The sequence below is a fragment of the Typha angustifolia genome, chromosome 14 (assembly GCF_048772165.1).
Source record: "Typha angustifolia cultivar Huaian chromosome 14, ASM4877216v1, whole genome shotgun sequence".
NCBI classification, from domain to species: Eukaryota; Viridiplantae; Streptophyta; class Magnoliopsida; order Poales; family Typhaceae; genus Typha; species Typha angustifolia.
In genome coordinates this window covers 1,268,183-1,291,488 of record NC_133252.1, presented here as the reverse complement: position 1 = coordinate 1,291,488, position 23,306 = coordinate 1,268,183, and the positions used below count along the sequence as shown (strand labels likewise).

Below are 23,306 nucleotides of genomic sequence, written 5' to 3'. Positions count from 1 at the left end.
ATCGAAACCACACCTTACTGTTCTATTCCCAAATTCCGATCTTATCTCGATCCCCTTCTTCCTCCGATCAAAACTCTAACCCTAACGATCGCCTCCGCTCTCAAACTCCCATGGCGCAAAGGACTCTTGAGATCACCTTGATCTCCGCCCAGGACCTCAAGGACGTGAACCTCTTCTCTAAGATGGAGGTCTACGCCGAGGTCTCCATCTCCGGCGACCCCCGATCCAAGCATAGGACGCCGACCGACCGCGAGGGCGGCCGCAACCCGACCTGGAACTCGACGTTCCGGTTCACGGTCCCTGCAGACGTCCACGCAGCAGGGAAGATCGCCCTCCACGTGCTCCTCCGCGGCGACCGCGCCCTTGGTGACCGCGACGTCGGGCAGGTCCACGTCCCCCTCAGCGAGCTCCTCGGAGGTGCCGGCGAAGGGGCCCAGCCCGTCCAGTTCGTCTCCTACCAGGTTCGCAAGGTCTCCTCCGGCAAAGCCAAGGGCGTTCTGAACTTCTCCTACAAGCTCGGCGATCGCATCGCCGCCCCCGCCCTCTCCTCTTACAGTGCGCCGCCCGCCAATTACCCTGCGCCCGTGGCCGCTTATCCTGCGCCAGGTGCCTCTTATCCTGGCCCAGCCGCTGCCGCTGCGGCGGCTCCTTACCCTCCGCCGGCGACGTACCCACCCTCGGGGGAGAAGCCGGAAAAATCAGGCGAACCCGTGACAGCATACCCCGTCGGATCCAGCTCAGCGTCGCCGTACCCGCCGCCCCACGGCGGCGCACCTTATCCTCCACCAGGGGGCTATCCCGGGTACGCTCATCCGCCGCCGGCCTACGGCTACGCGCCACCGCCGTCTCAGGGGGGCTACGGTTACCCACCTCAGGGGGGCTACGGTTACCCGCCTCAGGCCGCGGCGGGGTACCCGAAGCCGCAGAAGAAGAAGAACAACCTTGGGCTCGGCCTCGGGGCGGGATTGCTCGGTGGAGCCCTCGGTGGGCTTCTCATCGGTGATATGATCTCGGATGATGCCGGTTTCGACGGCGGATTCGACGGCGGATTCGATTTCTAGTTCAATTTACTTTACTTTTTTTTTTTGTCGATGATGTAAATAAAGATGCTTGTTTTGTTGGCTAGACGTTGATCTATCGCAGTGCCGTAGATATTTTCCCTTTGCTTTCGAGATATTCTTTTGTTTTTTCTCCATTGTTTGGTGAATGGTGATAGGGTTTGTTGACCGAGCTCTCCTGGACGATTCTTTTTCCATGCATTCAGAATATTTTTATGTTCTGCACTATTTAAGATGACCAGATTTTCCTTCTCTTCTCCTTTTGGGGAAGTAATAAAGTAGCAATAAATATTTGTATATTAGGAAGCTTAAAAGATACATGAATGTTAGATAGGACTTAAAACTCATATTATCTGTCACCTCCTGTGACTCTTATCATTTGTTTATTGCTTAGGTCTTATTGCCTGGCTGCCTTTGTCTTAGATCTCTCTCTCTCTCTCTCTCCGGCTACCTCTCTTTTGAGTGGTGCTGTGTTTCATGGTTGATAAATGAAATTCTTATAGCTAACTCTACTCACTAGGAAGCCTTTCTTCATCCCTTCTGATGGTAAGACATTATGTTTCTTTATTTTGTCTTCTATTTAGTATTCGACAAAGCTAATCTCACTATACTACTTTAAAATCCCTGATCAAACTCTTAGCTAGCTAATTGTTCTTTCTTGTGTTTTTGAATATTATCTTTTAGTTCTTATAGGTTCTCTAGATTTGATGATGGGTATTATTTCTTACTGTGATAATACTGGGGGTTGTAACAATTTGTAATATATGTTTGTATTTAAGAAACATGCCTACGCCATAAAGGGAAAATTAGATGGCTTGGTCAACAAGATCTCATTGGCTCTAACTACATTAATCAACTTTTGTAGGTCAACGAGATAGTCGGTTACTCGAAAATACGAAGCTGTTTGCTTCCAAACCGTTGTTTAGGGATCTGTTCTAAATTGATCAGAAAGTAAATATATTTTTATTCTTTTTATATTTAATTAAAGTTATTCTTAAAAAAATTAAGATTAAAGAATAAAACTACTAATAAGGTGTGAGGCCCAACTTAGCCTCAAACGAAATAAGGCCCACGGCCCTCCAATTTGCAAATTTCTCCTCGTGGAGATTTAGAGTTCTGGCACCACTGCATGGTACTCTCTTAATTAAATGAAATTTATAAATTATATTTTATATTTTATTTATTTTGTGATTCATTTGTAATCTGATTCTAATTTTTTTAATAAATTTTATTTAACACGTTTTATTAATTTAAACGATACCCACAAAAAAAATTTAATTATAATATATAAAATAAAATTTAAATAGCTAAAATACTTATGACTTCTTTAGATAATAGGCATAAACAGAAAAAATAATGTCGAAAGTATTTTAGTAATTTAATTACTTAGTTAAAATAATATGGGAGGGGGTTAAATAAAAATTATAAAGAGAAAGGGTTCAAATTGCAAAAGTGTCAGAAACAAATATAAATTATAAAGTAGATTAAATATTGGACTGTAGACTGTAGTTTGTAAAATAGGTTAAATTAAAAAAACTTACGACTATTTTTTGGTACTCGACTCGCATCGCCATAGGATACTGGATAGTCGATACGCAATCTTCCCTTCCCAAACACCCCTCCCTTACGTCGGTCTTATTTCTCGACGGTCTCTTTTACCCTCCAATCCCCATTAAATTTCGTCCCACCTCTATTCCTCCTCCTCCTCCTCCTCCTCCTCCTCCAATGGCAGCCGACTCGACCCCGCCTTCTCCCGATCCTAACCCTAACCCTAGCTCTGACCCCGACCCATCCCTCGAAGAACCCCAAACCAAAACCGAAGAACCCTCAACGGCACCCGATCCCCAAATCCCCGACGAGGATGAGATCGTCTACCGCCGCGATTCCGCCCCGTTAGAAAACCCTAACCCTACCCTCCAGCCGATCCAGATACCGCTGCCTCCTCCTCTTACTCCGGCGGCCGCGGTGGTTCCCTCCCTCCTTCATCTCTCCTTTAACCAGGACCACGGCTGCTTCGCTGCTGGAACCGACGGCGGCTTTCGCATCTACAACTGCGATCCCTTCCGCGAGATATTCCGCCGCGACTTCGACGGCGGCGGCATCGGCGCCGTCGAGATGCTCTTCCGCTGCAACATCCTCGCCCTCGTCGGCGGCGGGTCTCAGCCCTACTTCCCTCCCAACAAGGTCATGATCTGGGACGATAATCAGAGCCGGTGCATCGGCGAGCTCTCGTTTCGGGCCGAGGTCCGCGCCGTTCGCCTCCGCCGCGACCGGATCGTTGTGGTGCTCGATCACAGGATCTTGGTGTACAATTTTTCGGATCTTAAGCTCGTGCACCAGATCGAGACAGTGCCGAATCCGAAAGGGCTCTGCGTCTTGTCGCAGCAGCAGGGGTCGCTCGTCCTCGTCTGCCCGGGGGGACAGAAGGGGCAGGTGCGGGTGGAGCACTACGGTGCCCGTCGGACGAAGTTTATCATGGCCCATGATTCGAGGATTGCGTGCATTGCGATGTCACAAGACGCGAGGCTAATCGCAACAGCGAGCACGAAGGGGACACTTGTTAGGATATTTAGCACATCCGATGGAACACTACTCCAGGAGGTAATAAGGGTTGCCTAGCTTTTTTATGTAGTCATTTTCTTCTTTCTTGGGTGTCGTAGATAATTTAGTTGATAGGTTAAATTGAGATGATATAATTGACATATAATAGCTCTATAAACTAGGAAACGATATATATGCACTATTAGTTAGGGTTGAATATGAGATTCATTTGGAGTGAATATTTCCCAATTTTCTCCCCCATATATAGATACAGATCGAATACTAATAAGGGAGCCGAATTTTGTAAACTTAGTTGTTTATTTGGAGATAAATATGAACTGTATATTAGGTTAGTAAACTTCTCCTAGTGATGTGGATGGAACGTCTCCTTTTTCGTATTTATTCAAACGAGCAAAAATCATGTTATCTCCAGAGCTTATTCTCTTTCTTGAGCGATCTATTTACCTTTGCTCAAGGCCAATCATCTGCTGTGCAAGCATGCTTCAAAGCTTTGCTTTGAGCTTCAAACTTGTTTGCACTTTATGAAATATTAATTCACTCAGTATTAGTTTATGTGCTATATATGTAGGTTGAGGAGTTTCTCAAAGTTGCTGGTCCATAATAAAATGGTTATTATAGGGAGAGCGAACTCAATATTTCATAAGAGTGGAGAAGTTTGGCTTGCAATTTTATTTTCCAGTTCCATCTATCAATTTCACAGAAATGCTCTGACATAATATCATTTGCTCTCAAACCTTTTTTGATGATTTGTTACTTGTTTTGTGTGCATGAAATTGTACTCCAAATTCTTTTTCTTATCTTGTAAAAGCCCAACTCTTTTTTGTATCGGGATGCTCACATTTATTGCTGTGATTTACATTCTTACTAGGTAAGAAGAGGTGCTGATAGAGCAGAGATATGTAGCCTGGCTTTCTCTGCAAACATGCAGTGGTTGGCTGTCTCTAGTGACAAGGGAACAGTTCATGTATTTAGCCTAAAGATTAATTTGGGCTCAGCAGCAAATGATGCGCCTCGCCCAGCACCAGACCCGGATGTCCCGCATGCCAGTTCGTCTCTCTCTTTCATTAAAGGTAAGCTTCTTCTAATTTCCAGGATGTTTAACTGTACTGCATTTAGTTTAGCTACAAGGTGGCTCTTCATGGAAGGTGAAGCTAGATGAGCTTCTCCCGTGGGCTTTTAATCTGAAAAGTGCTTGGTTTCATTAAAAAAGAAAAATTCTGCTAAATGTGTTCTTTAATAGAACAAGCTGTTGGAGTCAGGCAGGATTATCTACAGACAAATTTTCTGTTTGTTAGTTTTATATCTCTGATCAGTATCCAACAGTCTATAGCATCTTGGAGTATGATGAAACTCTTAATATGGTTAGAAATGCCTTCAATTTACCTCCTCTAAGAATAAATCTGCTGATGTTATTGAAGTTCACAATAAATCCTCTGATTTTATGGAACTTCACAATATTCTTTCTTTTTCATGAGTTTTTCTTACTTTTGACTACCTAAATCCGCAAATGTGCAAATGTATAGGAATTGACCACTCCTATGTAAATTTAGTAAATTTGGTGAACTTTTGTGATTGTTTTGACATATTCAAATTTCCTTGCTTTTTGGTCTATATATATATTTTTTTTCTAAGCTACTTTTATCCTTTGGAGAGCGTCACATGTTGTGGAACTAACGTTTGTCCCCTACATCCTCCTGCAAAGCTGTGCACATCTTTCCTTCTCAACCCTCATGTAGGTTGGAGCCTCATGCATTGAGATGCCATTTTCTTGATTGGATGCTACTGTTTAGTTTAAATTCCAGATATGGCTGTTGGTATCTACAGTTGATGAGCTATGTTTCCCAACTAAAAGATGACGTATTAAAGTTATGGCATGGCCAACTGCTGGTCATTATGTCTTTTTTATCTTGAAATAAAATTTATAAACTGAAAGTTCCTTTTCTTTCTTAGGTGTACTACCAAAATATTTTCACTCAGAATGGTCAGTGGCCCAGTTCCGGTTGCGTGAAGGTTCGCAATATGTTGTTGCATTTGGCCATCAGAAAAACACTGTAGTGATTGTTGGGATGGACGGAAGGTATGCAACCTTAGTGTCGATCTTTATTTCTCTATTGGGGTTTATGAAGCGAAATGTTTCAATTGGTTATTTAGTATACACTATCTCTACTTAATCATGAAAAGCGTTAAGCCCCTTTCACTTAAAGAATAATTTTTTTCTTATTCTAGAAAAACAGTTTAACATCATAATAACTCTATTCTAAAATATAAATACTATTTATCAAAATTATATCTTATACCATATAGTAATGTAATTACTAATTTACTTCTGGTATCTATCTCATTAATCTATTTAATATCAAATCAAAAAGTATTTATTATAACTTTGTAAAAGACAATATATATATTTTTAATTTTTTCTTCATCTTATATTACATCGAAGATAATTATTACATTCTTATTTCTGAATACTAGTGAAGATAGAATTTCTAGAATAAATATCTTATTTTAGGAATAACAAATGAGAATACATATTCTAGAATTAACCTTAATCTTAATGAATAAGATTTAAGTACATAATACTTGAAACAATAATTGCAGGAGCTGTTTTTCTTATTTATTTGCTCTGCCTTGGTGTAATACCTTTCGTGCAGAAAATTTGTCCAGTATGTTTTGACATAAAAGTCAAGAAAGCTCCGGAGAAATTGGAGCTCAGAAAGTTTGGGAGCCAATTCTATACTGTATTACAAACTCGTATTTGTTTTTGTGTGATAACCTGCTCAGAATGGACTTATCTTCATATATCTATTACCTTATGTATCCTAAATGGCCATTGTTTGGATATGATTTGCAGTTTCTACAGATGCCAATTTGATCCGGTGGCTGGTGGAGAGATGAAACAGTTGGAGTGCTACAATTTTCTAAAACCAGATGATGTGCTTTAACAATGGAAAGCATGCACATGCTGTTTTACTACTATCCAATAACATTATCAAGTTACTCTGTACATGTATAGCTTTTGCAAATATTTGTCTGGTTAACTGCACAGTCATCTTTTCTCACTGTGCAATACCATTATCGTTTCCTAAGACCAGCTGAAGTTGTTTAGACAAACGAAGCATCCTCCCATGTATAATTTATGTGCAGTATTAGAAAAAGAAAAAGAAAAAAAGACAACTTGTACACAAGCAGGGCAGGATTTCTTAAGAGTACTCTACTGTATGATATAATCTCTGGACTTATGTACGGTCAATATAATAATAGTGCAGTAGGTTGGCTTTCCAAATATTGCCAGTGTTTTGCATAATTGTAATCTTTGGATGCTTAATTAATTCCCTCATGCATCTCATCTTCTCTCCTGTGTAATTAATTATTCTGTGTAATCAATTATTCAGGCTGTTCCTTACAGAATGAGATGCGACTTCTCTCGCCATCTTTGAACATGACTTGCAGGTATATATTTTTATATAGGGATAAATATATTTTATCCTTTTGTATTAGTCTACGTATTTATGGCTAAATTGAACCTGTCAATTTTTAAAGTTAATGCAGCATACCTAAATAACTAAAATAACTTCGTCGTATATTTATTAGGCAAAATAGATGGATTTTTGATCAGATGTTTTATTAAGCAAAATATATGAGTTTTTGGTCTGATTTTTTAACTCATATTTGCCTTGTTTCTAGATAATGTAACTATTAAATTTCATAAAAAAGGATTTAATAAAATTTATTATATGGTTAGCATAATATAGAAGGTAAGAGAGAGAGATATACAAGTAATTTTTTCAAGAGAAAGAAATTCTTATATAAGAGATGAAGAAACATTCTTGCCTACAAAAAACTAAAAATTGAGAGAATTCAGTCTGTTATTTAATTTTTAAAATTTTTTGAACTCGTTGTATTAATTTAGATGGAAAAAACTAACCAATCAGACTTTTTGTAAATGAATGGGTAAAATGAGTTTGAGCATGAGTACAAAAAGATAAAATATATTAAGCAATTTTATATATTTAGTTTAAAAAATATTAATTATATTTTGATCCCTTAGCTATCCCTCCTCCCTCTATGGACAATCATTTAGAATTTGATATATTGAGAAATTGTCAAAAAGATCACTAAACGAAGAAGATAGAACGATATTGATGGACGAGAGAGCATCAATACGTTTGATAAAAAAATTAAGAGAAAAACGTAGGTAGCTGCGCATCCGGGGAATCGAACCCCGGTCAGTACCGTGGGAGGGTACTATGATACCACTACACCAGATGCGCCTCATAATAAACTTATTTATTTTCATATTTATTACGAAAAGAACTAATTATTCTCTGAGCTCTACCTAATATACTGTTTGGTTAGAGTAATATAAGAGATTGCCATATCTCCAAACGGAGGGGATATAGCATTAGAATTCCAGGTAGGAAGGTAGGATATATCACTAGTGGAGTAATGTAGTCCTATTACAATATTCTTCACATATAAAAAATAATAAATAAATTTAGATTATTTTAACATATATATATAACAAGCTAACAATCTTATTACTAAAATTTACTTTTAATTATATAATTGATGATAATAATATAAATTTTATTCAATTATCCTATACATAATCTTGTACAAACCAAACAAACAACAATGGATCATTTAAAAATTAGAATACGAGATTAATAATCCGATATGTTATCCCTCGAGATAAGCCTAGGGATGAGTCATCCTGTCCCTTGGTATATGGCCCCTCATATATATATATATAATTAGGGTATATGTATAGATCCTCTCTTATTATTATTATTATGGGCATCTCAATGACATTATCTAGCATCTATCTCTCTTCGCCTTTGTAGAAGAATTGCAACTAAGCTAATGAACAGCTCGCATATGCAAAGCAGTCTTCCATGTGACATTCACATGCGATAACGGCTTGCGAATTCTTATCTTCTTTAATCGGATGGAATAGATCCCTCTCCCCCTTTTCAAAGAAAGCTCTACTTTCCAAATTCTCTTCTTCATCTTGGAGAAGGTATTGATCCAACATTCCATATATTTTATGAAGACTTTATTCTTGTGGTAAGGGAGCTACCTAGCTAGTAATCTTATTTATAGACTTCAACTTTTCTTTTTGGATAGATGAAAGGTAAAATGGTAGTTATTTGTCCTCTCCCAAGAGTATATACTAAGTTAATAGGAGACTCGGATCATCTCATTAAAGATGTTAGAAGTATCTGTGATGCTGCTTAATGGTGCTTGTAAAGTGAAAAGAGGAACGTTGCTGTCTGAATGGAAAGATTTCAAATATTTTATCTTAGAATTGTCTTGAAAGCTATCTCTCGTATGGTTTTGGGTTAATTAGAGGTCTTGTTTAATTTGATTATAAACTAAATGAATACTAGGACACAAGATAATGTACTACTAGTTATAATTAATTTATCAATAGACACATGCATGACATCAGATACCCACTGACATAAGATAAGAAGCAAAGCTTTGTGATTATAATGGACCAATATTAGAAGATGCAAAGGAGGAGAAGCAAAGAGAACAAAATTGTAGCACAAAAAGATATATACCTTTCTTGCTGCAGCAATCTCTCAAACTCTTCTATATCTTGTCTCTTTTGTAGGACCAAGAGCACGCACTAGAATTTCTTATTATGCTGAACAAAGGAGACACCTTAATTACTACTGAAACTTTTTCTTCTCGAATATTAATTAGCAAAAAGCTTTTGGCCCTCCCCAACTAGTAATCTTGGAGCAATAGCAAGTCATGTCCCACCATCATGTTAAAGATGGGTGGAAGGAAGGAAGAAAGCAGCACCATGTGTTGATCTCTACTACTTGTTAGTTTGTGGGATTTGGACAGCATTGATTGATGGATATGAGCTTTCTCTGACTGATCCAAGAAACAACTGGGGGGTTTGGTGTTGACAATAATTGATGGCTTGAACCTTCTCCTAGATATGCATGAATGGTTTGGGTCATCATTGAGATTATGAAGTTGACTCAAAAGCCTACTTGTTCTAAGATCATTTACTTAGATTTTAGTACTGATTGTTGGACAATTATTTGGTACCAAGAATGTGACAGAATTTAAGAGGTTATATATATAAATATATATATATAAATATATATATTGATCTACAAAGTTGCTGAGTTCGAATACATTATGGTCAATTATTTTAATATATTAATTTGCTGCAAAGTATTGTTAATTAAAGAGGAGAGGAGTTATCACTCTAGATGCTACTATTATTGCATCGTGGAATAATTATTTACTCAAAAGTTGAAGACAGCGAACGCGAAGATCAAAAGAATTAAGGAAAAACAAAGTATGACCAAAGGGATGTCATGAGCTAAGGTAGCCGATGACATAGTGCAAAGGGCGATATGAGAATCTAGCCACTAGTACTTGTCCCAATCCATGTCCCTTGATCCTTGTGTATTTAATTCCTTTGCAAAAGATTGCATCATCTCTCTCTCTCTCTCTCTCTCTCTCTCTACATATATATATATATATCATAGAGAAGAATTAATTCTTGTTAGAATCTTATTTTTACAAACCTCCTTTTTTTCTCTCATTAATCATCACGATCACTATCCTATCCCTCCCTGCAGGAATTCCCTGCAACAGTGTCCCTAGTGGATCCTCTCTCTCTCTCTCTCTCTCTCTCTCTCTCTCTCTCTCACTATATATATACACACACACACACACACATCCCTTGAGCTATTCTTTGTGGTAACAAATTAACTCTCCCTCTCTCTCTCTCTCTGTCTCTCTCTCTCTCTCTCTCTCTCTCTCTCTCTCATATGTCAGGGGTGTGGGTGTTCAAGAACGGGGTGGTCCGGCTGGTGGAGAACCCATCGTCGGGGGAGAACTCGTCGACGGGGCTCCGGCGAAAGGTGCTCCTGCACACCCCGAGCAATGAGATCATCACCTCCTACGGCTCCCTGGAGCGGAAGCTGGGGCGCTTAGGGTGGGAGCGATACTACGAAGACGCGGAACTCCTCCAGTTCCACAAGCGCTCCTCCCTCGACCTCATCTCCCTCCCCAAAGACTTCTCTCGCTTCAAGTCCATGCACATGTACGACATCGTCGTCAAGAACCGCGACTCCTTCAAGGTCATCGATATGTAAACTATCCATCTCCATACATACATACATACAAACATATATATATATATATATATAAGTTCTAAGTTCTAAGTTCTAAGTTCTAAGTTCTAAGTTCTATATATATATATATAATTATGAGTGAGATGAGATGAGTGGTAAGTACGTAGTTACGTACTTGTTGTGGTTAATTATAAGTTCTTCATGGTTGTGTTTTGCATGGAGGAAGTGAGTTTTTGTGTGTTGTGTATATGTACTGCTACTGCCTCTTGTTCTTAACTCTTTTTCTCTTTTGTTTGAATTTTTTGGTTGGATTGTTGTTGCTATATATTTTTTATGGTTTCTAGTTGTTAGTTATGACTGGATTTAGAGTGATCTATTACGTCAGAGAAAAAGAGGTGAGTAAAAGAGAAGAGAAGATTTAGATACGACCCAATGGAGTAGGAGGATTTGATACGAGAAAGAGATAAGGGATGGGAGGGAGACAGAGTGATAAGAGTGTCACGTGAAGTGATGAGAATTGTGATGGAGAAACGCATCGCATCAACTCATTCAACTTTTATTTAGATTCCAATAAGTTGAAACACTAGGGTGTGACGTGCAAAATGTTGGTGTAGCTTTCGATGCAACTGCGTCATACCTAGGAGAATCCGAATCCGAATCCGAATCCAGCTCCAGCTCCAGCTCCACCTCAGAATCTAATATTATAAATCTCAGGACCACATTTATCATTATCATTATTATTATTATTATTATTTAATCATCTAAGCATAATATATAATCCCAATAGAATGGATCCACGATACTAAATGATCCAGATGGTAACAAATATTACTTATCTGAATCAAGATAGAGAGCAAATCACCTTCATCTTCCACCCAAATCCTCCTTTTTTATTTTCTTTTTTTTTTAATTTTCTTTTAAGTACCGTGGACGCTTACGGCAATTAGTAAGTAGTTGCAATGTCATTTTCTTTTAGAGTGAGTGTTAGGATATAGTGTTAGTCTCTTCTTCATCTAGTGGCTTATTAAGATCAGCAATAATTCAAAACATTATACTTAAGTTAAGGATACCTGTGAACTAGATCAAAGTATAATCACTATTTTCTTTAATCATATTTAAAGCTAGAAATTGACTTCTCTAGTAATGTGTATATATTATATATACCCTCTCCATGATGACGACCGTGGCACTGACAGAGAAAGCCATCTGTTTTTTAGAATGAAAAAGAACGGATGAACGTATCTCTTTGTGAAGTAGCATAGCTTAGTGTAGAAGATCATCAATTTGATGGTGTGAAGCAAAATAGGAACTACATAAAATCAACCTAACTAGATTGAAACCTTCTTTATTTTACCCTTTTGATTCTAGTTTTAATCTCTTTTGCATTTGAAATCCTCAGCGAAAGAGATTTACTACCACAGAAAACATATTTATTGACAGTAATAACTACTCTTCTTCTTCTTCCTCCTCCTTTATTTCTGGTCGCATTCGACACAAAAAGTTTATTCTTGCCATTATAAATTCCGCTAAAATTCCTTGTGCCGGTGTTTAAAATTTTCAGGATAGCTTATATTATTGAGAAGAATAAGTGCCGGCATCAACTCGCCAGTGTTTCCAAATTGACAAGTGCTGCATTTTGCCAGCACTCATTTACACCTGAAATAGCAGCATCCAGACATGTCAGCAAAATTCACATTTGAGAGCACTTCTAAATACTATGATCTTTTCTTTTTCAGCATATATTACTATAGATCAAAATAATTTATGACAGCGCAGTAGCCCTACAAAAGTTTTAATACTGTTTATCAGTTGTGCTATATTTTATTTTATTTTTCTCTAGGAGGTAAATATTACAGCAGAGATTACATGTCCACAGATAGTTATGATCGAATTAATTAAATATATTCATTAACTTTTCCATAGTAAAAAGTATACAGAGGCGAGAGATTGCCAAACATCTCATAACAGCAAGTATAATTGAAAGGTGTTTGATCTTGAAATATCCACTCAGTCCATACAGCTAAAAATGTCTCCACATCAAAGAGAGAACCTTTTGCCACGCTGTAGCAATATGTCAGCTCCTTACTTCTGATCTGTAACTTCAGAACAAAGAGTTGTTAACTTTCAATTATCAACTTGACAGATAATAAATGAAGTTTGAAATAAGTATAATAAAATGCAGAGAACGTATAAGCTTTGGATATTTCAGTCAGTTTTTTGATACAAGAACATAATATTTTCCTCTGAGTTCTTATTTATTTTGACATCTGCACTTGGTTCCAGATACATGACAGAGGAATTTGATATGATGATATCTATTTTAGATATCGGATATATGAATCAAATCTCTCTTCTCATTTCTTACTAGTAAATGAACTTGGTTTCTGATGAACAAGAATATGAACTTTACATAACTTGGCATTTATCTAAAGAGTTATGATATTCGGTATATGAACTCGCTGTGATCTATTCAGATCTTTTAAATCAGATACATGAATTTGATGATTCTTTTCAGATGTCTGAATATTGAATATGAAATTTCATCCAGCAAGATAAAACCTTATGAAGACAACATAATTGTGCTAACTGTAAGTAATCATTATCCCTTTACCAATGGTGATGGATGAACACATTCTTGCAAACTTATAACTATTTAGCATCTTGGATGTGGAATGTCTCGAAATTACCTGAGTGCTTTTTCCTGTCCTTGATGATGCCAAAACCCTCCAGTATCCCTTCCACCAGTCACCAGAAGAACATTTCCGACTTCAAATTTGATGACGTTCAGAATCTTCTTACTCTTTAAAGTTTAAGCATCTACATGAGTACTTTAATGGGAGAACTAGTCAATGTAGTATACTATTGGCATTTCATTAATAAAACTAGGAGCACATCTTCATTTTTCCCTTCGCTAGATCAATGACTATCAAATTGCTTTGCCAGCTTGCCACGTTATAGATAGTTCAGCAAGAAAGTGATCAACATGAATCACGCTCCTCAAGAGAAACTCTCAGATTTTCTTTGACTTGAGATCACCCTGAAGAAATCAAGAGCATCAGGAAAAAGCAGTAAATATTGGCTTGAGACAATTATGTGGAACCTTCAGACCCCACAACTGGCTCTATTGTAGGATTAAATTGCTTACAGAAATGCAAAGTACTCTGCATGAATTTAAAAAAAAAAAATCATTTCCCAAGTGTCCAAGCATAATATTACCCTTGTGATAAAGGAAAGCAGATTCTGATCAAATCATCAAACCCTTCCTTCATGACTGTTAGCAGATTGACAGTAGATTTAACTCATTTAACAAAGAATAAGTTGAATGAGAAAAACCATAAAAACTTGTAGACCCCAATTTTCACTATAGTCTCCAAGATTATCTTATAAACTAGCTCTTCTAAGGGTAAAAGCTTCACTCCCTTTAGTAGTATGAAGGCTGCCTACAAGAGCAGAATATAGAGAATCATCTGGAGTCAATCCAGCTCCAACCATCTCATCATACAACTCAAACGCCTCACCTGATCTCCCTTCTTTTGACAACCCAGATATCAATGCTGTGTATGTCACAATATTAGCTGCCACGCTCTGCTGTTTCATCTCCCTGAACAATTTCATTGCAACATCAACCTTTCCATTAATACAATGCCCGTGAATTAGTGATGTATATGTGTAAATATCTGCTAATAACCCTTTCTTCTCCATCTCCTTCTTAAGCCTCTCAGCCTCCCGGATGCTACCCTTCTTGCTATAACCATCAATCATCACATTATAAGTGACTACACTAGGTTTCACTCCCTTGTCTCCCATCTCCCTAAACATCCTCCGCGCTTCAACCATATCTCCTTCCTTGCAATGAATGTCAATCAATGTTGTATAAGTGATGTAATTTGGAGAAATACCTCTTTCAACCATGACATGCAGGAGCATCTTTGCTTCACCAGTTCTGTTAGCCTTGCATAATCCACACGCCATCGTGTTGTAAGTGTAGGCATCAAGTTCTATTCCTGTCTTCTCCATGATTGCTTTCAATTCAAGAGCTTTATTCAACATCCCTTTTTGGCAGTATCCATCTATCATCATGTTGAATATAATCTGATTATAAGTGATTCCTTTACACTGCATCTCATTCATCAACATCTCTGCCGCCTCCATCTGCCCAAGCTTGCAAAACCCATTGATTAAAGCACCATAGGTCCGGTCATTTGGCTCGATTCCTCTTGCAACACACTCATCAAATAATGCAGACGCCCTTCTAATGTTTCCAGCCCTGCAGTTCGCATTGATTATTGTAGTGTACAGATAGACATCTCCAGTCAATTTCTTCCTTTTCATCTCCTCAAAGATCTCCTCAGCTTTATCAATCTCTCCAGAAGAGGAGTACACATCAATAAGGATCGTATATGTTCCAACACTATGATCCATTCCCTTCTTGTCTACAAGACCTAATATTTCAATGACCATCTTGAAATTTCCATCTTTCGCATAGGCTTCCAGCAAAGAGTTGTAAGACAAGATATTGGGCTCTTTCCCTCTTTCGCACATTTCGTCGAGCAGCTCTCGGGCAACGTTCACCCCCCCATTTTTGCACAACGCATCAACTACAATGGCTGTTGAGTACGGTGTAACATCAACGACATCCAATTCAAGCATCCGACGGATGAAACTAACAGCGGAGTCCACCCTGCCGGCCTTCCGAAGAGCCAGGAGGTACACACTGCATGATCTCCCCTCAACACGGCCGAACGCTTCAAGCATGAATTCGAAGGTCTGGAGAGCTCGGTCGGTCATGCCGGCGTCCGAATAAACCCTGAAGAGCATATCAAACACCAAAGAAGAGGATACATTGGCTTCTTCGCATGATTCCTGGATAGAAGACGCTAACGAGGGAAACGGGTACGCGAGGTTTTCGGATGAAATAAAGGACGCAAGGAAGGATTTCGCTGCCGCGAACTTCTTGCGCTTGATATGTCTGATGAAATGCGTCAGTTGGGATTGGAGAGCCGAGGAGAGAAGATTCTCGTCTGCCGATGCCTGGGTGCAGAAGTGATGGTTAGGGAGGAGGAGAACGGTGGGTCGGGTGGTGGTGGTCGCTCTGACGAGGAGGAGGATAAGCGTCTTGCCCTCTGGGAGATATCTTAGCATCATGGTGCGGGAAAAAGGGAAAGAGGGTGGGAGTAACGGAGATATGTTAATATAACTTATTTACTATGGGCTGCTTCGCAAATAACAACTTCCATGTGGTCTTATTGCAAAAAAAACAAAACAAAATTTATAAAAATAACCCCAACTCTGACTAATATATAATTAACATTTTAACCATAATAATTTTACTACAATGCCTACCGCCTGTTGTTCGCTGTCGCTTTATGTCGGATTTAATCTCCGTGCTTTTAATTAGAGTCTTAATCTCTTGTCCTAGCTTGCCCCTATTGCCAATAGTAGAGTTAGTTTTTTCAGTTTCCTTTCTTTCTATGTTTTTCTGTTTGATATTTAGATCGCTAGATTGACGAAATCTACAAGCTGATTCGAGACATTCATCTCTTTGTTTCTTAGTTATGCCCTCAGGTTTAATGCTTTGTTTTTAATATAGTATTATCTATTATAAGCCAATTATAAGGGCTTGTGTTAAAATAATCGTTCGTTCTATTCTCCATTCTTCCACCGTTTTAGAGTCGCTAATCAAATGGTTAGCAAATCTAAACAGAGAATAAGGTGTATAGGGATGCGAAGGATATTCGCCCTCTTTTAAGATAATAATATTACCTTTGTTAATAAAAAAAAGGGAAGGTTTTAATGAATTGCTCTACGGACTTTCCCTAAAAGAAAAAATAATTCCATCTTATGAGGCCCAGGATAGGATTAGAAATGGTTGGCTTTTAGATTTGTAGTATAGGTAGCATCTTCTAAGGGCAAATCTCCATTCGTTTTGAAGGATGGAAGAAGACAGTTAGTCTAGTGTTTTAAAGGGATCAAGCAATAACCTCATAGCACCACGGTTTGGTTGGTACTGCTTGTATTATTCTTCAAACATAGTGAATTACTTGTTGTTCTTTCTCTCCTGTAGACGTAGGTGAGCTCAATAAATTAAACAACAAATTCTTCTTCTTCTTGGTAGAAATATGCATTCATTATCTCAACAAAAGAGGAAAAAAAATACTCAAGTTAGGTATTGGTAGAGTACCCAAAGGTATTTCTATATAAGTGACTAGAGAGATCAATAGGAATGGCATTAAATCAAACCGTAGAAAAAGAACTAAATTTCCGGTAGGTTAGCTAACCTATCGGTGACTAGTTAAGCTTTCTATAACAATGGAAGAAATCATAAATATTTAACAACTTCAAAAGGAAACAAATATCAAGAAAAATGTGCCTCCAATGCTAAAAAAAACCCTAATTCTCGTCTCAAGAATGATTAGGAGATTTTGAGATTACTGATTGCGATTGATGAAATTTTAATGGTTAATTAGGTTTGAAAGATAGCAACATTCAATCACATCTCATCAAAGGAACATCTATAAATCAGAGTCGGAATCTCTTATCAACATCCTCTGCCATAAAAAAAAAAACTTACACGAAGATTAAATACTTAAGTTTAGAGTACAAAGATATAAATTAATCGAAACCTAGCTAAATCAACTTAGAGTAAATAATAAACTGAGTTAGGCCCCATAATACCCTAGTTACAAGTGAACCAAGACTTAGAATCCAAAATCAACTTAGAAAGAAGCTTCAAGTCCTAAGTTATGTAGCAGTAAGATATAGGAAGGCAACACAACTTACCTAATTCCCAACAGTTATGTTTTATTGGTACCTACTATATCTCATAAAAAATTTGTTGGAAAAGCTGGTAGTTGTGACCTACAAAAGAATGTGATACTTACTTGCTTGTTTCCTTAAAATAGACTGTAGACTATTTTGTTTCAACAGTTGAGGCTTTAATGCACACTAAGAACTTTCCCATTTGCCACTACTACTCTTGCCTATAAATAAAGGCCTATCAGGCCACTCTTATCCTCGTATAACTTTCACACTCCTTTGATATATTCTCAATCTTTACTACTACTACTACTACTACTACTACTAATACTATTACACCATGACTAGTTCAACTGCATTCTTTCTCCTCTCTTTCTTCTCCATCTTTCTATCGTTATCGTATGCAAACCTAATCGGCAACTACCCGGTATGCTCACCGAATCCGCCGTCGACGCCGATCCCGGTGTACCCTCGTGATGTAGACCAGATGCAATTTGCACTCAATTTAGAGTTCACTGAGTGTGAGTGGTTCTTGCATGGATCCTTAGGGATTGGGCTCGACCAGATCGAGCCAGAGTTAGCCAGGGGTGGACCACCTCCCATTGGTGCCATGAGAGCTAACCTTGATAGCCAAACGAGGAGGATCATGGAAGAGTTTGGGTATCAAGAGGTTGGGCATGTCAGGTTGATTGCTCTCTCCTTTCCTATGCTTATCTTCTTAGAATTTCTTTTCTCCAATCTTTAGTTAGTTAGTTTCCATAAGCATATACAAAAAGAGAGAATTTACCATTTAATTACATTTGATTTTCTAATTTATTTTTATGATTAATGTGCATTTTGTTATAATAAAATGTACATAATATTATATATAGAGTGCATATTAAAGTCTATCGTTGTAAATTAAGAAAAAATTAAACGTAATAAATTGAAAAGGCCCAGATATGAAACTATGCTCACTGGAAAATATTGTCATTTATAATCCTAAATGAAAAACAGCTTATGTTTTGCTTTTATTACTATAAGTATTATATTAGCAAAAGAGAACTCGAGTCTCTATAATGTATCAAAATAGTAGATTAAGATTTGGATCGTAGAAGAAGACATTTCCATTATATTGTGAACGTTTGAAGTATTTATTCTATTAAATGTTTCCCTCAAACATACGTTGTGATCGATTAATGTAGGGCGATTGAATCAACGGTCGGTGGAATTCCAAGGCCTCTGATAGATTTGAGTGCTGAGAACTTTGCAAGAATGATGGATGAAGCATTTGGATATCATCTTAATCCACCCTTCAATCCATACACCAACAGCCTCAACTTCCTCTTGGCTTCCTATATGCTGCCTTACTTGGGCATAAATGGCTACACTGGCACTAATCCTGGGATTGATGGATATGCTACAAGAAGAGTAAGATAGTAACATTTTGTTTCATTCAAATCATTCTAAAGTTACTTGTGTATATTTCACTTGTATTTATTGTTAATAACTATTTGAACATTTAAAAAGGCATAATTTCTCTATGCAGCTAAGACAAGAAACAAAAGGATTCTAATAGAACAGAGATGCATGCAGCTGCTTGCAGGATTACTAGGGGTGGAAGCAGGTCAGGACGCAGTCATCAGAACCATACTCTACCAGAGAAAGGAAGAGCACGTCCCGCCTTACTGGAACACGACGGTGGCCGACTTCACCATCAAGATCTCCGCCCTGAGGAACCGGTTGGGGATGTGCGGCATCAAGGATGAGGGCCTGATCGTTCCCCGCGAGCTAGGAGCAGAGAAGAGAACAACCAGCAACATCTTGTCGGCTGATGCTGACTCCCTCTCCTACACCCGAACCCCTCGTGAGCTTCTCAGGATATTATATCTCACCGGCGATGAGCATCTCCCCGGTGGTTTCTTGCCAAAGGGGGGGAATGGAAGAATTGCTCGGATGTATCTCAACTCCCCGGTAAATCCTTAGAAAAAGTTGCACCCTGCATGCAATCAACCCTATATGCTATCAAGTGTTAATGCGCTACTTGTAAGGAGCCAATAAACTGAAATATCTCAGTTCATACCACTGATAAATAAATCCCATGAAATACATGCATCGGTTTCTTTAGTATTTATTTCTGAAATTAAATCGATCCACAGTAAAACCTAAGCAGACAATTGCAAATCTAAATTATAAGCATATTATGAAAGTTCACAACTCATGCTTGCATAAACATGTAACACATGATAAACAGTGTGGTAGTGAAAACACTGATCTGGCATATATTATAAAAGTTCCCTACTTAATCCATGCAAAAATTGAAAAAGATGACATCAAAACTTAGTAAGAGAATTCAGTCTCAGCTGTTCAAAAGAAATGTAAAATGTCTCAAGAACAAAATAGAAACCAACTGATCATGCAGTGGCAGTTGCAGTGGCAGCAGCAAGGCGCTTCCTAGCCTCTTCAATAATGCTGAGCTTGATACCCTTGCCTTTGGGAAGAGATACCCATGTCTTTGTCCCTTTACCAATTGTGAAGACATTGCCGAGGCGAGTTGCAAACTCGTGACCAGTAGAATCTTGTACGTGGATGGTCTCAAAGCTTCCCTTGTGTTTCTCCCTGTTCTTGATGACACCAACACGTCCAGTGTTCCTTCCGCCGGTCACCATGACAACATTCCCAACATCAAACTTGATGAAGTCCACAATCTTGTTAGTCTCCAGGTCAATTTTGATGGTGTCATTGGCTTTGATAAGAGGGTCAGGATAGCGGATTGTACGGCCATCATAAGTATTAAGATAAGGAATGCCCTTTTGCCCAAACTGCACAGATCGGACCTTGCAGAGCTTGAACTGCAGAATGAAAAGGAAAAATTAGTTCGATCATATCAATAAGAGGTGAATAAAATTGTTCCAACAGAGCTACTGTTCTGATAAGAAGTGAAGAACTTTTCAAATAGTGACTGCATTAAATTGTAAATCATGACATTACAAAGGTACAGAAAACCAAGCTAGTAGAGGATAACAGTAATGTTAAACAACTTGAAAAACCAAGAAAAATGGAAGTATACATGAATGATTGAAACTTATCAGGACAGGGATCCATCATATCAGCTCCAAGAACACAGAAAAGGAAACTAGAATAAGGAAAAAAAATGTAGCATTGCACCACACAAACCTTGGCCTCTTCATCCCTGATTGAATGGAGACGGAAGCGACCCTTCGTGTCATAGAGAAGACGGAAGTTCTCATTGGTCTTCGGTATTGATACAACATCTGTAGGCAGCAAAGTACACTAAAATACGTGAGTTCTTGTAAGTTCAATCATCAAGTGCAACATTGTGGACATAGTGTTGTTTAGAGATGAAAAGATGCATACCCATGAACCCAGCTGGATAGGTCTTGTCAGTCCTGACCTTTCCATCAACCATTACATGCCGTTGCATCAGAATTGCAATGACTTCACGATATGTGAGAGCATACTTTAACTTGTTTCTTAGAATAAGGATCAAAGGCAAGCATTCCCTTGCTTTGTGAGGGCCCGAAGAAGGCTTAGGAGCCTGTTAGATACAAATATACTACAGTAAGAAGAAGAGTAAAGGTCCAAAATTTTGATACAGAAACAAGACTTCTTGACTTACAAATGCACCCCCAAGTTTATCAAGCATCCAGTGCTTTGGGGCATTAAGCCTCTTCAGATGCTTCTTCAAACCCCTTGCCTAAACAGCACAAAAAAAGAAGTTCGAAGTTAGGCCAGCAACAGGAATAATTGATTGGCTATTATCTGTCATTTGAAACCGAAACCCAAAATTTAACTAATTAGCCATCAAAGATGATAAGCTTAGAGAAATCCAACGAATTTGAATTTGTGCCCATACACTGCAAATAAGGAACTTACAAATTCAAGTAATGGCTCTGTCCATCCAGTGCTTATTTTATGCCATAAAATGCAAATTGTTTTAAATTTCATTTAAAGAAACTTCAAACTTTAGTATTTCTCACGGATAAGATGACACTAGTTCATTCTTCGCCTCTCTGATGATCGAAAAGAAACAAAGAAGAAAGAAGGAAATAAGCCAGGGCAAGGCACAAAGTTCATTATTCGCCTATCTGATGATAGGAATGCCGGCTGCATCACTCTAATCAAAGTAGAAAACTTTAGTATTTCTCACGGATAAGATGACACCAGTTATCCGACTTATCAGTTATCACACTTCCAATGTGCTACTGGGTTTCCATTATGAGCTTCTCTGGTTGCTTTCTATGTAGCAAAGCGGTTGTATCCAGGACCCACTAATTCATTCTAATAGAAACGCGATATAAAAGAATCACATGATTCTTATCATGTGTCACAAATAGAGAGAACTATAGATGAAATCATATGGAATCATAGAATGATCAAATAACAGAGGTTTTTTCGGCCGAACACTCTAGGCATTGAAATCAGAGAAGCAGAGAGTTCATGAGAATCCAAATGAGTAGCTAACATGAGATGAAATTATCTGTTGAAAAAGCAAAGCAATGGATACATAATTTTCAAGACTTGACCATTAAAATAACACAAGCAGCTACTATCGCTTGTACATTTTTAGTGGAAAGCAAAAGACGCCGTTTTGATCCCAGCAATCACTACGACACACATCAAATCAAGCCGAATTGAGACTTATCAGACACAAAGCAATAAGATTACTTAATTCCTACAAACGAACTGCATCAAAGGAGAATCGAAAAATCGTTGGTTGGAATCGACAATGGAGGAACACGAGAAGCTACAATACTTAAACGGATCAGGAAAACGTAATTTAGTACGAAGAAGAGACGAAATCGAACCATTTTGTTCAAAAACCACGGCCTTCGTCGCCTCCTCTCGTAGAGTTAGATCGCTGGAAAGCGAGGCGCAGACTGAAGACGTCGGTTTGTAAGCCAGGCTTTTATAGCTAGGGTTTTTGACGGCCTTGTTCGACCATCATGAGATTGACCTAATGATTTCCTACCATGGGATCATGAATTAACGTCGTAGATCATATTTCAAAGCTATTGGGCTTAATGGGCCGAGTGATTGGGCTTGTTTGGCAAATTACTGTACTAATGTTCCCTATAAAGTTTATTATATAATATTATATATATATTCATTCTAATCTAGAACTAAATTTTTTTCTCAGTTTTGTTTTTCTTTAATCACGACCCAAATGGGTAATTTAACATTAACCTCACGTAGAGTAAGAAATTGGCTTGTTATTTTTCTCTAGGTCCGTATACTCCATAATAATAAATTCATTTTTGATATCTCACTGGACAAAATAATAGCCAAAAATTATTACAAATATAATATAGAATAATAAAATCTCAACTCATACAATCAGCAACCATTGCAATGAGAAAAAAAAAACCCACAATTGTTTTTCATGTCCTCCCATGGGAGACGAATCCTCACAGATAACCATAATCTAAGGCATCGTGCCTCCATAATAGGACGGTGGGTAACCGGCGGGTGGCGCAGGATAACCGGCAGGGGGCGCATGATAAGAGGTAGTCACCGGCATAGGATGATTATCTGGTGATGTAGTAGGATAAGGGGAGGGAGCGGGAATAGGAGCTAGTGTAGGCGGATCAACAGCTGTTGTAGGATAATCTACCGGTGGCGCATGATAAGAGGCAATCACGGGAATAAGATGGCCTGCAGGCATAGGATAACCGACGGGTGGCTCATGATAAGAGGTAGTCACCGGCGTAGGATGAGCAGGATGAGAGGCAAACTCAGGCGCAGGATAACCGGCAGGTAGCGCAGGATAAGCGGATGGGGCGGGGATGGGAGCCCGTGGTGACTGACCAACCGTTGTTGT

General features: G+C 38.4%; 6 protein-coding genes and 1 non-coding gene across 9 annotated transcripts; 4 read left to right on the top strand and 3 right to left on the bottom strand.

Moving 5' to 3' along the window:
- The first annotated feature begins 21 nt into the window (after window positions 1-21).
- LOC140776228 (protein SRC2 homolog) lies at window positions 22-1,169 on the top strand. The gene has a single exon (XM_073119861.1). It carries the CDS (start codon window positions 111-113, stop codon window positions 1,059-1,061), a length of 951 nt encoding a protein of 316 aa, XP_072975962.1. The 5' UTR covers window positions 22-110; the 3' UTR covers window positions 1,062-1,169.
- Window positions 1,170-2,551: 1,382 nt separating this feature from the next.
- LOC140776227 (autophagy-related protein 18a-like) lies at window positions 2,552-6,903 on the top strand. 2 transcript variants are annotated; one of them, XM_073119860.1, is made up of 4 exons: window positions 2,552-3,659; window positions 4,489-4,690; window positions 5,571-5,697; window positions 6,272-6,465. In XM_073119860.1, the coding sequence occupies exons 1-4, from the start codon at window positions 2,784-2,786 to the stop codon at window positions 6,297-6,299; spliced, it is 1,233 nt and encodes a 410-aa protein (XP_072975961.1). In that variant the 5' UTR covers window positions 2,552-2,783; the 3' UTR covers window positions 6,300-6,465. The 2 variants fall into 2 exon arrangements, with proteins under 2 accessions (XP_072975961.1, XP_072975960.1); XM_073119859.1 differs by lacking the exon at window positions 6,272-6,465 and adding an exon at window positions 6,472-6,903 and having other exon boundaries at window positions 2,559-3,659.
- Window positions 6,904-7,820: 917 nt separating this feature from the next.
- Window positions 7,821-7,891, bottom strand: TRNAG-CCC (transfer RNA glycine (anticodon CCC)). The gene has a single exon. It is a non-coding gene; the product is annotated as a tRNA-Gly (tRNA).
- A 2,469-nt stretch (window positions 7,892-10,360) lies between these two features.
- Window positions 10,361-11,018, top strand: LOC140776464 (flowering-promoting factor 1-like protein 1). The gene has a single exon (XM_073120179.1). It carries the CDS (start codon window positions 10,424-10,426, stop codon window positions 10,748-10,750), a length of 327 nt encoding a protein of 108 aa, XP_072976280.1. The 5' UTR covers window positions 10,361-10,423; the 3' UTR covers window positions 10,751-11,018.
- Window positions 11,019-12,108: 1,090 nt separating this feature from the next.
- Window positions 12,109-15,925, bottom strand: LOC140776812 (uncharacterized). Of its 2 annotated transcripts, none has more exons than XM_073120675.1 (3): window positions 13,946-15,925; window positions 13,417-13,766; window positions 12,109-12,828 (listed from the first exon to the last, which is right to left on the bottom strand). In XM_073120675.1, exon 1 carries the CDS (start codon window positions 15,872-15,874, stop codon window positions 14,111-14,113), a length of 1,764 nt encoding a protein of 587 aa, XP_072976776.1. In that variant the 5' UTR covers window positions 15,875-15,925; the 3' UTR covers window positions 12,109-12,828; window positions 13,417-13,766; window positions 13,946-14,110. The 2 variants fall into 2 exon arrangements, with proteins under 2 accessions (XP_072976776.1, XP_072976777.1); XM_073120676.1 differs by having other exon boundaries at window positions 12,110-12,822.
- A 1,820-nt stretch (window positions 15,926-17,745) lies between these two features.
- On the top strand, window positions 17,746-19,584 carry LOC140776154 (ferritin-like catalase Nec2). Its single transcript, XM_073119766.1, has 3 exons — window positions 17,746-18,169; window positions 18,670-18,895; window positions 19,061-19,584. The coding sequence occupies exons 1-3, from the start codon at window positions 17,826-17,828 to the stop codon at window positions 19,448-19,450; spliced, it is 960 nt and encodes a 319-aa protein (XP_072975867.1). The 5' UTR covers window positions 17,746-17,825; the 3' UTR covers window positions 19,451-19,584.
- Window positions 19,585-19,723: 139 nt separating this feature from the next.
- LOC140776155 (small ribosomal subunit protein eS4-like) lies at window positions 19,724-22,437 on the bottom strand. Its single transcript, XM_073119767.1, has 5 exons — window positions 22,294-22,437; window positions 21,105-21,182; window positions 20,843-21,023; window positions 20,642-20,739; window positions 19,724-20,316 (listed from the first exon to the last, which is right to left on the bottom strand). The coding sequence occupies exons 1-5, from the start codon at window positions 22,294-22,296 to the stop codon at window positions 19,879-19,881; spliced, it is 798 nt and encodes a 265-aa protein (XP_072975868.1). The 5' UTR covers window positions 22,297-22,437; the 3' UTR covers window positions 19,724-19,878.
- Window positions 22,438-23,306: the final 869 nt, after the last annotated feature.

Coding starts and splice junctions, on each gene's coding strand:
- LOC140776154 (XM_073119766.1), top strand. CDS start 17,826: ATGACTAGTTCAACTGCATTCTTTCTCCTCTCTTTCTTCTCCATCTTT. Junction 18,170..18,669: donor CAAGAGGTTGGGCATGTCAG/GTTGATTGCTCT, acceptor CGATTAATGTAG/GGCGATTGAATCAACGGTCG. Junction 18,896..19,060: donor ATGGATATGCTACAAGAAGA/GTAAGATAGTAA, acceptor AGATGCATGCAG/CTGCTTGCAGGATTACTAGG.
- LOC140776464 (XM_073120179.1), top strand. CDS start 10,424: ATGTCAGGGGTGTGGGTGTTCAAGAACGGGGTGGTCCGGCTGGTGGAG.
- LOC140776812 (XM_073120675.1), bottom strand. CDS start 15,874: ATGATGCTAAGATATCTCCCAGAGGGCAAGACGCTTATCCTCCTCCTC.
- LOC140776155 (XM_073119767.1), bottom strand. Junction 21,024..21,104: donor ATAAACTTGGGGGTGCATTT/GTAAGTCAAGAA, acceptor TGTATCTAACAG/GCTCCTAAGCCTTCTTCGGG. Junction 20,317..20,641: donor TCAGGGATGAAGAGGCCAAG/GTTTGTGTGGTG, acceptor TTCATTCTGCAG/TTCAAGCTCTGCAAGGTCCG.
- LOC140776227 (XM_073119859.1), top strand. CDS start 2,784: ATGGCAGCCGACTCGACCCCGCCTTCTCCCGATCCTAACCCTAACCCT. Junction 3,660..4,488: donor ATGGAACACTACTCCAGGAG/GTAATAAGGGTT, acceptor CATTCTTACTAG/GTAAGAAGAGGTGCTGATAG. Junction 4,691..5,570: donor GTCTCTCTCTTTCATTAAAG/GTAAGCTTCTTC, acceptor TTTCTTTCTTAG/GTGTACTACCAAAATATTTT.
- LOC140776228 (XM_073119861.1), top strand. CDS start 111: ATGGCGCAAAGGACTCTTGAGATCACCTTGATCTCCGCCCAGGACCTC.